This window comes from Sorex araneus, chromosome 2 (assembly GCF_027595985.1).
Source record: "Sorex araneus isolate mSorAra2 chromosome 2, mSorAra2.pri, whole genome shotgun sequence".
NCBI lineage: Eukaryota > Metazoa > Chordata > Mammalia > Eulipotyphla > Soricidae > Sorex > Sorex araneus.
Window position 1 is genome coordinate 212,814,249 of NC_073303.1, and position 14,398 is coordinate 212,828,646.

General features: G+C 50.0%; 2 protein-coding genes across 2 annotated transcripts in view; one reads left to right on the forward strand and one right to left on the reverse strand.

Moving 5' to 3' along the window:
- Positions 1-2,089: 2,089 nt before the first annotated feature.
- Positions 2,090-5,975, reverse strand: LOC129401740 (translation initiation factor IF-2-like). Its single transcript, XM_055124558.1, has 3 exons — positions 5,958-5,975; positions 4,484-5,270; positions 2,090-4,167 (listed from the first exon to the last, which is right to left on the reverse strand). The coding sequence occupies exons 1-2, from the start codon at positions 5,973-5,975 to the stop codon at positions 4,524-4,526; spliced, it is 765 nt and encodes a 254-aa protein (XP_054980533.1). The 3' UTR covers positions 2,090-4,167; positions 4,484-4,523.
- The window catches only part of PPM1H (protein phosphatase, Mg2+/Mn2+ dependent 1H), a 331,573-nt gene continuing 322,060 nt past the window's right edge, over positions 4,886-14,398 (forward strand). Inside the window, exon 1 of the mRNA XM_055127374.1 lies at positions 4,886-5,314. Within this exon, the coding sequence (XP_054983349.1) occupies positions 5,037-5,314 (278 nt within the window). The 5' untranslated portion in view covers positions 4,886-5,036. The remainder of the gene's footprint in view (positions 5,315-14,398) is intronic.

Consider the following 14,398-nt stretch of genomic DNA (forward strand, 5'->3'; position numbering starts at 1 on the left):
TGACCTCAAAACTGAAAATTGCCATCATTCAGAGGATTTGTTGGAGGGAATGAAGAGACAAAAGTGAAGCAAGAATGGTCTGGAGAATCTTCAGCACTTTGGTGGAAACAAAGGTGCAGGAACTTTATATACCAAAAGTATAAGTTAACATCATACCAACCACGGTATGTAAAAAGCAAAACCAAACCAAGCCTCAAGGATTTCTAATTGAATATAATATAACTGTCCTGATCTTATATTTGACACCTGAAAAGGATCATTGCTTCTCTGAATGGGTTTAGCAGCAAATCTCCTACTTCCGCTTTCTCAACTGTAACCGGAAGAAATATCATGTACCAACATTAGTGGATTTAACAAAATGTTCCTTCATCTTTTTTTTTTTTTTTTTTTTTTTGCTTTTTGGGTCACACCCCCGCTATGCACAGGGGTTACTCCTGGCTCTGCAATCAGGAATTACTCCTGGCGGTGCTCAGGGGACCCTATGGGATGCTGGGAATCGAACCCGGGTCTGCCGCGTGCAAAGCAAACGCCTTACCCACTGTGCTATCGCTCCAGCCCCCTGTTCCTTCATCTTATGCTGATCTTAGTTGAGACTCATACATATTTTCTGTGGTTAATAAAAATGCACTAATAGCCCAAAACAAAAACAAAGAATATTGTTTTGCTGTGGGATTGATTCCACAGTTAAATGGGAAATAGGTAAAATGCCAGGTACAATACAAGGAGTTTAGTGGTATAATAGAGGCTTGGATCTATAGCTAGGAGAAGAACAAGTCCTAGAACATATTTTTTCACCTTCTTCCTGGCCTAACTTTGAGTGAGCATTTACTTTCTGAGCCAAAACGTTCCAAATATTTAAGTTCCTAACTTTGTACAGTAAAACCATGAAAGTTAACACTACTGTAGCTATGCTAAATTAAAAAAAAAAAATCCACCAGCCTACTTCCCCCCAAACTGGCATCAAAACCAAATAAAGCATCATGATTGGTTGCATCTCCTTTGTCTTTAATCTATGACGATTCCTCAAATTTTTATGATTTCTGGGTCCTTGTCACTTTTAAAAATACATGATCAGTCAGTCTATAGACTAGCCTCAGGTTTCTCCAGATTCCTCAGAGGCTAAGGACCTAGAAAGGACCTAGAAAGTTCCCCCAAAGCAAGAACCTCTCTTCCACGCTTAGTGTCAGTGGGTATTAATATATTTTACTTCTGATAATGACTTGTTTTAGGTGATATCTGCCAGGGTTTTCATTGTAAGTTAACACTTTTCCTTTTGTAATAAATAGATATTTAGGAGGAATCCTTGGTGTTTTGAGGGATTAGTCAGAAACTTTCTCTTTGAAAATAGTTTTAGTGATGACACAGTCACTGAATAGTCAAAACCATAGTTTCACAGGCTTAGAAATGAGATTGTGTTTATGTGGCGATCATCCAACATAAGATCTACATAGATATTCCCTGTGAACTAATGCTTAGCTAAAGTCTTCAAATCCACATTTCCCAGGGGCTAAGAGGAACAACAGACAAATAAAGGGCATCTAAGTAAGTCTAGGGCATAAATATAATGATGTGGAACAAAACATCTTGAGGGTCTCTCAAGTTCTGGTTACTAAGCCATTTGAACTTAGGTAATCACAAATCTAAAAGTTTTTTAAGAGTTATATTCTCCCAAATCGGCATCTCCAATGGGCATGAAAGGAATTTTTTTTTCAGGATGGACCACCTAGTATTGATGAGGACTTAGATCCTAATTAGAGCCCTGATCTTGAGTAACATAATTGAAAAGTAAATTTCATAGAAAGTATTTCTCTGGAAGATACTGTGTTGCAATACTGACCTTAAAGGAAGGAAAAAGAAGAGATAGTAGACTTTTCAATTAATTGTAAACATTCAAACTATAATACTCAAAGGAGAACAAATAAGAAAACAGTTCTACTTGTTTGATGTCTGTATAACAAAGTTTGCTGTGCAAAGCTAAAAAAAAAGATCAACGATTTTCTTTGTTTTATTTGAAACATAGTAATTAGGCTACAGAGAACAGTAGAATCTTTTCTTATAAAACACTGATTCACAAATTTGGCTAATATTACCATGTTATGCTAATTATCTTATTTGAGAAGAATTTTAGGAGCCAAGAGGAAAAAAAAATCAACAGTAGCAACCAGGGAAATGATTTAGAATCTTTTTGTTCCAGTTAGTTTGTTCTGCATGTATATATTGACCACATTCAGGTAATATTTTGAGAACAAAGCAGGAAGTATTTAAAAATCCTATTTCTAGTAAATACTAAAACCTTGCCTTACATGAAATAAAGGAAAGAATGTGGTAAATTGATCTCAATCAAGGTTACTTAAGTATTGTTAACAAGGGTATTGTTCAAAGCTAATTGTCCTAGGCTGGAATGAGGTTCAACAGTGAAGCAAATAACTTGCTTGCATAGGTTTGAACCCCTGCACGCTCCCTTGCCCCCTTCCAAAAAAAGAAAAGAAAGCTAATTGTTCTAAAGCAAAAGGCTGAGAAAGGAATGGAAGTCTGTTTATATGAGACATGAGACTGGGTGGTACTCCATGTCAGAGTACATGGAGGGGGTACTGTTTAATCATTACATAGAGATTTCGCCTTTAGAAGTTCAGAGTTTAACAAAGCAACGTTGAGAATATCTTGATTTGTTTAATCCTATTTATTTAGATGTTGCACAATTTAGAATGCTACAATTTTTTAATGGGGGAGGCAAAATAAAATTACCATTTCTGTTCTGCGAAAAGCAATAAAAGTTCATTGTCAGGAATAGCATTTCATTGAAAGATTGACTATTGTTTGTTGTTTTTTATGTAGTAGTATTTCATGGAAAGGTTGAATAAGCCTCACAATGGAGACGTTACTGGTGCCTCCTGGAGCAAACCGATGAACAACTGAATGACAGTGCTACAGTGTTACATAAAACATATAGTAAGCATGGAGTACCTATCCGTGTAAATGGAGGGTGGGGAGTGAGGGATGCCTTTTAAAAAACAGTAGCGAGGCAGGATCAGAGCAATAGTATATTGAATAGGGCTCTTTCCTTGGATCGATTTAGGTTCATTCCCCAGCACCCCATATTGTTCCCTGAACTCCACCAGGCAGTGATCCCCGAGGGCAAAGGCAGGAGTAAGCTCTGAGCACCTCCTGGTGCAGCCCATGAGTATCAGACAAAGGTAGTTAGGGACCAGTTCAGCGCCTAGGGTGCTTGCCTTGCATGCAGTCGACCCAGGTTGGATTCCGGGTGTCACACATGGTCCCCGGAGCCCTCGGAGAGTAAGACCTGAGCACCACCGGTTGCGCCCACCCCATCCCACCCGTGAAAGACCAGGGATCCCTGACTATTTCCCCAGAACTCCCCGGAACAGCAAGGACTCCAGTGCCTGCTACAGAATTAGTTTCCTCTCCTCACCCACTGAGAAGAATGAGGGCCTTATTCCCTCTTGAATTCCAAATGAGCCTGCCCAGCGCATAACTTCCCAAGCAGCAAATTAAATGGAAGGCGAACATAGGAACAGGATGCGGATTAAGTAAACACGAACAGGATACCGCTCTCCTGCAAGATCTTTTTCCCTAAACCTAAGCTTTAACAAGTATCACCTCCCATGAAACCAATCATAATTTTTTCTTCTCCCCAGTCATTTTTGTTTGAACCCACGGCCACCGAAACTTTTTGTATATCATTATCTTTCCCGTGAGCAGGTGGATCGCGAAGATCAATTTAAATTTCCTTAGCTTCATGTGCCCTCAGATAATTCTGTCACAAGCTTTCGAATGAAGAAAGTGAACATGCTGCATGAAAAGTCTTAAATAGCCAAGAGGGTCAGCTTTGGGGGAAACACACACACACACAAAACCAAACAAAACCAAACAAAACAAAAGCACTTTTGCTTTTAAGTCCTAGGTCCAACAATTCTTGTTTTTGATCTCGGGTTTCTTCACCATCCAGCTTCTCCTGGGCTTGAAAGAAGATTTTCCGAGCTGATAACGTTGCCTGGCCGCGGTCTAGAGAAAAAAAAAAGGAGAGAGAGAGAGAGAGAGAGAGAGAGAGAGAGAGAGAGAGAGAGAGAGAGAGAGAGTGATCCCTGAAATACTTAAGAGAAAACTTGGTCGGATCCTCGTGCAACCACTGCCGGCTGTCGTTTCCAGCTGCAAAAAAGGAAAAAAAGAAAAAAAAGAAAGAAAAAAAAGTATGTCACACCGGGCCGTGCTCCACTGGCTTGCCACCTGCCTCTCCACCTTTCGCCTCCAGCCCGGGGCCGCCGTCCCCAGGATTGGGCAAGCTTCTCCCCGGGAGCAGATCCCTTGCACAGGCTTCTTCCCGGCCGCCGGGCTCCCCGTAGTGACGTCCCCGAGCACCTGTGCGGCCTCCCAACCCCCCCCCCCCAGCCCGCCCCCCACCCGCCTTAAGGGCCGCCCCTCCCGGGGGAGGCGGTTCCCATCCTCCGGGCCGCCTGGTACCCACCGGCGCGCGCGCGCGCGTGCGCTCCCCCTCCCGCCCGAGGTCAAGGTCCGAGCGCGCACCCCGGGCCGGCAGGCACCGGCCGGCAGGGGAGGGGAGGGGAGGGGCCGAGCCGAGCCCCGGCGGCCCGGGCATCACATGACTCGACGGCGGCGGTAGCCGTGGCAGCAGCCGCGCCGGCTCCGCGGGCTCTCCGGGTGGGCTCCGCTCTGCTCCCGCCGGGGGCGATCGCCGCGGGCGGGCCAGCGAGCGGCGGCGGCGGCGGCGCGTCCCCCGGGCCGGGCCGGGCCGCTGCATGCGGCTCGGGGGCGGAGGCGGAGCGGGGGGCGGCGGCGGCGGGCCGCGCGGGAGGCCGGGGCTCGGCCCCCCGGCGCGCGATTAGAGGCTCCGGGAGGCGCGCGGCCCCCGCCCGCATGCCCCGCGCTGCGCCGCGCTCGGCCGCCGCCCCCGCCGCCCCCTGCTCGCTCCCGCCGCCGCTGCTGCTGCTGCCGCCGCTGCTGCTGCTCCTGCAGCTGCTGCAGCTGCTGCCGCCGCCGCCGCCGGGCGCCGGGGGAACATGCTCACCCGCGTGAAGTCGGCCGTGGCCAATTTCATGGGCGGCATCATGGCTGGCAGCGCCGGCCCCGAGCACGGCGGCGGCGGCGGCGGCGGCGGCGGTGGAGGCGGCGGCGGCGGCGGCAGCGGCTCGGACCTGCCCCTGCGCTTCCCCTACGGGCGGCCCGAGTTCCTGGGGCTGTCTCCGGACGAGGTGGAGTGCAGCGCCGACCACATCGCCCGGCCCATCCTCACCCTCAAGGAGACCCGGCGGCTGCCCTGGGCCACTGGCTACGCAGAGTGAGTGCAGCGACACCCCGTACGGTTCCAGACCCTCCACCCCCCCTGCGTCCCCCCTCCGTGCTGGGCTCTCCGCCGGCCACCGGCGCCCAGGCCTCTGCGGGCGGGGACCCCTGTACTGAACACTGGCCCTTTCCCTCTTCAACGCCCCCCAACCCCACTCCACACTCCTCCCCCAGCTCCCCCTCTCCCCCCCCCCAAGGACGCGGCGCCTGCGGTCCCAGTGAGGGGCTCGCGGGGGGGGGGGTGACCGGGGAGGTGGCCACGCTGGAGCGTGGGAACGCGAAGGTGGCGCGGGAGCCGGTGAGCCCCGGGTGCGGCGATCCCCGCCAGTCCTTGCTCAAGTTGGGAACCCGGCAGGGGAATCTAGGGTCTCTGTTCCCCCCCCCCCAAACACCCTGGCCCATCTTTGTGTCTCCCCGCGAAGTTGGAGGGACGGAGCCCCCCCGCGCCCCCGAGGAGCGGGCGCGTCCCCTGCCCCGCGGGCCGGGTGCTCGGGCCCCCGGGGACGCTGCAGCAGGGTTCGCGAGCGTTGTGGCTCCTTTCGCAAGGTCTAGGTTTCCCATCTCTCCCGCGGTGGCAGGGGCTGAAAGCGTGTGTGTCCGGCGTTGGGGGGTGGGGGTGGGGTGGGGAGGAAACTTACTCCCGGGCGCAGTCGCATCTCGGTAACCCGCTTTGGTGGGTAATTACGGGAGCGTGGGTACCACGTTTTGTAGAACGCTTTGAGTTACCTGCCTAGAGCGCTGGCCAGGAGGATTTGCACGGGTCAGGCTCCCTGTCTCAGCCCACTCACTCTACCGACCCGTTACCGACCAGCTAGGAATTGGAGAATAAGTATTTATTTATTTATTGTTACTATTGAAGGGGGATTCTAAAACTGGGAAAAAAAATTGGGACTGAGGAGGCCAAAGCCCCGGGGTTAATAATGAATGACCCAGTGGATGCACAAGTGCACGCAGCACCCTGGTACCGCCTTGTAATCTTGTCCGGCCCCTCCCCGGGCACAGCCTCCGCGGCGCGTTGGTTCGGCCGAGGACCAATCGGCGCTCCCGACGCTTGGGCGCTCCGAGGCTGACCCCGTTGGCTGGCCCGGATACCCCCCGCGGCAGGCGTTGGTTGCGATGCTGCTGCGACAACGACGACGTTCCGGTGCGGGTGAGGACTTGGAGGACACTCTGAGCCTGGGCTCGCGAAGTCTCCCAGTCTTCTCTCTCTCTTTCTCTTTCTCTTTTTTTTTTTTTTTTCCATCCTGGAACTTGTTTCTTCGCAGGCCGAAGTGAGAAAGGAGTAGGAGTGGGATGGAACAAAAGTGAGGATGATGGGAGGGAAGAAAGTAAAAGAAGGCCAGAAGTAAAAGCAGAGATTGGGAGGAAGGGGGTGGGGGATGAGGTGCGGTGGGGTGGGGGTGGGTGGGAGGGGAGGTTGAGTGTCCAAATATCCTTGTAACTTATAGAAGAAAACCAAAGCGCCGGCTCTGGGGACGCTCTAAAGGAGGAAGTGCCTGCTAAAACGCACAAGCGCTGTGTCTTGACTGTATTAAAACACACACACACACACACACACACACACACACACACACACAACTTCAAAGCACATCTGCATCTGCGCCTTTGCAAGACTAAAAAACAATACCACACCGTCCTGTCCTGTGTTGGAGAGGCTGTTATGTCTGCCGGAGACCTGAATGCCGAGAGCATCACAGTCCCCTGGTATGGGGGGGCCCAAGGCACCAAGTGGTGAGCCCGTGTGGGTGGCCTTTACCAGGTTAACAGGGAGATGCTACTTCAGCACAAAAGGAATCTTCCCGGGAAGCAGGAAGAAAAGGGAAAGCTGGAGAGACCTGTGCCTGTAACTGCCACGCTAAAGGACCTGAGGGGACCTGACAGGAGGCCCGGGGGAGATGACAGCTAGCCCCCGCCTACCTCCCCTCAGTACCCGTTTTCTTGTCTCTAAGAAGCTGATCTTTTCCTAGACCAAGAAAATGTTCCGTTTGAAGGTTGAAAGAGCCAGGATGAAACGTGTACATTTTAAGGGGAAATTGTCCAGAGTGACTCATACCTGTAAATTCAAGGGAACCCTGGTGAGCTGTGCCCCCTCTCGTGTTTGTGGGGTTGAGTGCCTTCCTAGATTTGTATCAGGTAGTTTTCTCTTTTGGGACAAGATAGTCCAAACTGCTATTCGGTAGCAGTTTCACAAAACTCGTTGTGGTCTTCTTTCCAATTCAGTAGATATAGAACAAACTTATTCTTTAAAAATATTTACATAGTGCTGGCAATAACTATATGGTGCTTGTACTTAGTTCTCTTTTTTTGGAGGGGTCACACCCAGCGATGCTCAGGGGTTACTCCTGGCAGTGCTGGGGGACCCTATGGGACGCCGGGGATCCAACTTGGGTCAGCTGAATGCAAGGCAAATGCCCTACCCACTGTACTATCGTCCTGGTTCCCTGTACTTAGTTCTTATAGGTTTCCCAAGTTTGTATTATATCGTCTCATTTGGTTCTCCTGTCAGCTGCAGATAGGCACTAGTATTTGCATTTTATAAATAAAGATTGGCTCAGGGGCTGGAGCGATAGCACAGCGGGTAGGGCGTTTGCCTTGCACACGGCCGACCCGGGTTCGAATCCCAGCATCCCATATGGTCCCCTGAGCACCGCCAGGGGTGATTCCTGAGTGCAGAGCCAGGAGTAACCCCTGTGCATCACCAGGTGTGACCCAAAAAGCAAAAAAAAAAAAAAAAAATTAAAGATCGGCTCAGCGACTTGTCTAGGGTCTTACCAGCTCAGTAGAGTTTGTGCTTGAACCTGGTCAGTCCGAGCCCACGGCACCAAACAGTGTATTAAATTATGGTGTATCCATTTGTGTCCAGGATTAACCACTGATGTCTTGCATTTCCCTTCTGTCAGATGTTGTCTACTTCCTCAAATCTTAACTGTCGTTTATCTTCCTGCAAAAATACACCCTGAATGATGAAAATGGCTGAAATAGGGAAGGGCAGAGAAGGACAAGTAGGAACTGTGTCTATGAATAGAGACTACTCCCAGCGCCTCTTCCCTTTGCGACTGGGGCTTCCCGGGAGGAAGTTTTGTCCTGTTTGAGGTGGGGATAGAGCAGTGAGGAACATTGCTCAAAGAGTGGCGAGGAGAAGGATGCTATCCAGTCAAAGCCTGCATTAAAAGTGGTTTGCTTACTTTTCTGGAAGGTGGGCCACTTTGTAAGCTCTCTTGAGAAAGAAATGGCATTCCTTGGGGATTGAGGAATTAGAGGAGGGTTGAGTCTAGTATTGGCGGTCCTTTGGTAGTAGGGGGAGGGTTGGGAGGGGCACACTTGCTGATGTTCAAGACCTCTTCTTGGCTATGTGCTCAGGACCAATTCCTGGTGATGCTTAGGGGAGCGACTGTATGTGGTGTTTGGGGTCGAACCCAGGTTGGCAGCATGCAAGGCAAGCACCTTACTTTCTTCTCTCCACCTCCCCCCCCCAGCCCTGCAGACCCTATTACATGCTAGAAGTGTTTAGGAGAAGTGGCCTATTTGGGTCATATTTATCCTGTTGAAGAAGAGAGACAAAGTAAGTATGGAATTTGAGAATTAACTTTGGCAATCCCTGTAAGACATGGTGATGCAGACGTTGAAGGCTCTCACTTATACATCCACTACTTACTCGCCTTGCGCTGTGTGGAATTTTCCACCTCAAAAAGCATAGCAGGGTAGCCACTCGATGATTTACTAGTGTTTAAAGCCCTGAAACATCCCAGTTGCAAAATTGCATCCACAGAACTGAAATCTTTCCCCAAAACATGTGTTGGTTGTGTTTTTTTTTTCCCCCTTTGAAGGTTGGTTTTGAAATCACTGCATAGCCTGTTAGATCTGCTCTGAGGGATGCCAGGGGACAGGAGCCTCACACAAAGACCCCATGTGGCAGTGACTTCCTTTTGCTCTCTGAGTTTAAATACCTCCCAAGTGGCCTTTATGCTTCAGAGACTCAGGGTCAGCTCACTTTGTTAGTAGGTTAGGACCCCCCCCCAGCAACCCCCCCACACACACCCATTCGACTTTTTTTTCTTGGCTTTTTTCCTCAGCATTTCTCTCACTGACGATCAGTTGGACCAGTTGAGTGAACATAGTTGAGAAATTAGGGCAACAGAGAAGGCAAAGATGGTGCCATAATCTGGGTAGGAAAGCATCCGACTCAAGCTCTACCCTGCCTTTCTCTTCCCACCGTTGTTTTTGGGGTAGCAGGAAATGCACACTTTTGTGGTGGTGGGCATGCACACAGGATTGTGAGACCTCAGAAACTGCGCTCCTGGTTTCAGTGCCTAGGATCCCAGCCAGTAATGCCATTTCTGGCATTAGCAGGCGAGGTGATACAGAGGATCAGCTCTTGGCTCCTGTCTGCTAGCCCCCCACCCCCCCACCATTGAGCTCTCTATATGCCCCTGTAGGCACGATTTTGGTTGGAGCGATAGCACAGTGGGTAGGGCGTTTGCCTCACATGCGGCCGACCAGGGTTCGATTCCTTCGTCCCTCTTCAAGAGCCTGGCAAGCTACTGAGAGTATCCCGCCCTCTCGGCAGAGCCTGGCAAGCTCCCCGTGGCATATTCGATATACCAAAAACAGTAACAAGTCTCACAATGGAGACGTTACTGGTGCCCGCTCAAATAAATTGATGAACAACGGGACAACAGTGCTACATTTATCTCTATAGAAAGAATAAATGATAGGGGGCTGGAGCAATAACACAGTGGGTAGGGCATTTGCCTTGCACGTGGCCGACCCGGGTTCGATTCCCAGCATCCCATATGGTCCCCTGAGCACCGTCAGGAGTAATTCCTGAGTGCATGAGCCAGGAGTAACCCCTATACCTCGCCGGGTGTGACCCAAAAAGCAAAAAAAAAAAAAATCAACAAAGAATAAATGATAGTGGCATGATCTTACTTTGACTATAATTACTCTTAGCTACAAAAGTAGCCCAAACAGGGTACCAATAAACTTTCCCATGCCCGCCCACCCCCCAAATAACACCTGCTTTGAGAGTTTCTGTTAAATGTTCTTCACATGAGTTTTCTTTTGGCTCACAAAGTTCAAAATTTAAAAAAACAAAAAACTTATGAGGTGTTATTTAAGTCAGTAGGCAATCCACAAATGCATGGATTGATTTAGGGATCTGCAGGCACTCTTATCTCTCCAGTCACCGGCAGGAATCAGCCGTCGCTAATAAACCATGTCCGTTGGCTGTGCAGTGGTAGGACAGGGAAGCTCACTCCCCTCATGCTCAAAGCTCAGAAATTCTCTCATCTTCCCCCAGCCTTTTTTTTTCTTTTTTTTTTTTAACCCTGGGGAGTAGGGCAAGGGCAGGCGCATGCTAGGGAAATTTACTCCTGGTACATTACTCAGTCCTCCAGTTCTGGAGCGATAGCACAGCGGGTAGGGCATTAACCTTGCATGCAGCCGACCCGGGTTCGATTCCTCCGCCCCTCTCGGAGAGCCCAGCAAGCTACCTAGAGTATCTCGCCCACACGGCAGAGCCCGACAAGCTCCCCGTGGCATATTCGATATGCCAGAAACAGAAACAGCAAGTCTCACCATGGAGACGTGACTGGTGCCCACTCGAGCAAATCCATGAGCAACGGGACGACAGTGCTCCAGTGCCCCATTACTCAGGGACTGGGGAGGCTGACTGCAGCTCTGTTCAGGGGCCATGCAGTGCCATGCAGCGGACCGAACCCGGGGCTCCTGGATGCAAAGTCTGTGCACAACCTTTGAATCTCTCTCCCAAGCCCGCTCTTCCCATGTGAGGACCCTGGTTTCCTGTGTAACAGACCCCCCCACCCCCACCCCCCAGGGCAGTGCTTCCCTGGGAACTTCCTGTTTGGCTTTTACAAGCAAAGACCTTGTGGTTCGCTACTTCTCATTACAGATGGACAGAAATAAGTAGTTGGACATTTCATTTGCCAGCAGCGCTCTCCTTCGTGCTTCATTCGAGCGAGTGCAACGTCCACACTGGTCTCAGCGTCTCCCTCCCTCTCCAGGAACCTGCAGACGCGGGTAGATTCTTATTTCAAAGCCACTGGCTCGCCTTGTCTCTCTGTTCGGATCTGACTTCGTAATGGAACTGTGCCCGCCGGAGTGCAGCTCTGGAAAGTGGACCTGCACTCTGCTCGGCACGCGTCTCCCGCAGTGACGGCGGGGACCCAGCCCGTGTGGCCGTGTGGCCCTGCTCCTGCTCCAGGTCCCTCCTGCCCTCCGGCCTGTGGTTCCCGACCCCCGGCCCCCTTCTTTCAGGCCAGGCCAGCAGGCCACGTCACAGGCACCGCGCTCGGCGAGGTTGTGGCGGGGCATCCGTGGAAGTCTCCGTTCGGTGGCTCAGTATCTCGGCATCAAACTGGCATCCGTGCCGCAGACCCTGAGAAGGTGCACCCGTCTGTCATCAGTGACGAGCGGCTGCCTCTGGGGCTCGGTCGTCTGACATGTGCAGTTGCCAGCAGTTGAGGTTGACACAGGGGCTACGAGATGCAGCAAGGAAGAAGGCCCTGCAGCAGAGACAGTGGAGGTTCCCTGCCCTCTAGCCTCACGCCCCTGCATATTTGAGCACTGCAGCACTGCCGCACTGTCGTCCCGTTGGTCATCGATCTGCTCGAGCGGGCACCTGTCACGTCTCCAGGGTGAGACTTGTTGTGACTGTTTTTGGCATATCAGATACGCCACGGGGAGCTTGCCAGGCTCTGCCATGCGGGCAGGATACTCTCGGTAGCTTGCCGGGCTCTCCGAGAGGGGTGGAGGAATCGAACCTGGGTCGGTCACGTGCAAGGCAAATGCCCTTGCACCAGTCCAACATATTTGAGATACTGTTTTAATCGATTTGTTTGATTTGTTCGAGTGGGCACCAGTAACGTCTCTCATTGTGAGACTTATTGTCACTGTTTTTGGCATATCCAATACGCCACGGGGAGCTTGCCAGGCTCTGCCGTGTGGGTGCAATACTCTCGGTAGCTTGCCGGGCTCCCCTAGAGGGGCAGAGGAATCGAACATGGGTCGGTCTCTTGAAAGGCGAACGCCCTACCACTGTGCTATCTATCGCTCCAGCCCATAGTGAAGGATTTTTTTTCTTTTTTAAAAAATTTATTTATTTTTTAATTAGTGAGTCACTGTGAGGGTACAGTTACAGATTTATACATTTTCATGCTCATGTTTCCCTCATACAAAGTTCGAGAACCCATCCTTTACCAGTGCCCATTCTCTACCACAAATAAACCCAGCATCCCTCCCACCCCCCCAATCCCATCTCCCCCCCCCACCCCATAGTGAAGGATTTTTAAAAGAGGGATGAATAGATGAAAGAAATACAAGAGGGAGGCAACTGTCCTTTGTTGGGAAGGGGAGGTTAGACTGAGAAACCTCTGTGCCTGCCCCGTCCGTCCCAAGCTCCTGCCCTTCCTGTTCTTTCCCTGGAGAAGACACACTCTCCCCAGAGCCCTTCCGGGCAGGAGGTCCTACGTTTTCAGGATGAAAGGAATCTGTCCCCTGCATCGGGAGTAAGATTTATGATAAAATTTATTTATTTATGATAAATAAAAGTGGATCTGCTTCCTTAAAGGACTCGGGATGCTTCCGTGCGATTGAACCGTTCCTGGTGTTTGTGTTTACCCTGTTCACATGGCAGCATCTCCGATACTGACCTCCACACAGTGCTTCCTGTGTGGCCAATTGATATCCTCAAACTGACCACCTGTTAGAATTACGCTTTTGATTTTCATTTTTTGTTTAAGATTTTTAAAGGAATGTATATTTTAATTCTTGATGTTTGGTAGAAATAAAAATCGATTGCCTTTACAGTTTGTTCTGATTTTTAAAATTTTTTTCTTTTTGGGTCACACCTGGCGATGCACAGGGGTTCCTCCTGGCTCTGTACTCAGGAATCACTCCTGCAGTGCTCAGGGGACCATATGGGATGCTGGGAATCGAACCCAGGTCGGCCGCATATAAGGCAAACGCCCTACCTGCTTTGCTATCGCTCCTGACCTTAATTTGCCTAATCTGAGTAGAGGGTTGGTAATTGGGTTGGGGGCCACATTCATGGATGCTCTGGTGCTGCTTCTTCACCCCATTGCATCTGGGTCTCTGTCACCATGGCTTTGGCACAGGATTGATGTTTTTTTTTTTCCTCTTGAAGTTATGCCATCCTATTTCAGGAAATAAACCTAATTTCTCTGCTTCCATTATTTCTGGCATTCAGTCAGTGAAATTGTGGATCCATAAAGTAAGCCGTACTATTGTCCTCAAGAAAATGTTATGGTATAGTCTGAAATGAAATGAAAATGAAGTATGGGCTAATGTAAAAAAAGAGACCAAGTCTTGTTTGAATTTTAATGTTTTCAGGCAGCTGGAAATTTTTAATCTTGCCACATTTGGAGCCTTTTAGTCACAGTTAGGGAAGTGAGTTGGTCTTTCCTACCTGCCTTATGATGATCCATCCAGTGCACTGTACCTTAAAGCTCCCAAGAACATTCTACATAGTTGGTGTTGAAAACCAGTTTTCTCAAGGAGACTGCCACTTGTTCACTGTCACTGTCACTGTCATCCCATTGCTCATCAATTTGCTTGAGTGGGAACCAATAACGTCTCCATGGTGAGACTTGCTGTTACTGTTTTCAGCATATCGAATATGCCACTTGGTATGATATCACTGTCACTGTCACTGTCATCCCATTGTTCATCGATTTGCTCTAGTGGGCACCAGTAACGTCTCCATTGTGAGACTTGTTGTTACTGTTTTTGGCATATCGAATACACCACGTGGAGCTTGCCAGGCTCTGCTGTGCAGGCGAGATACTCTCGGTAGTTTGCCGGGCTCTCTGAGAGGGGCGGAGGAATCGAACCCGGGTTGGCCATGTGCAAGGCGAACACCCTACCACTGTGACTTGTTATGGTGTGTAAAAAAAAATTTTTTTGTTGTTCAAGATTATTGCAATGGGGACAGTGAGCTTAGACTCAACTCCAAATGTAGCCAAGATACTGAGCTGAAAATTTACAACCTACTTAGAGCAGAATGGGAGTTAAAGGACTGAAAGTTATCAAAGGACACACT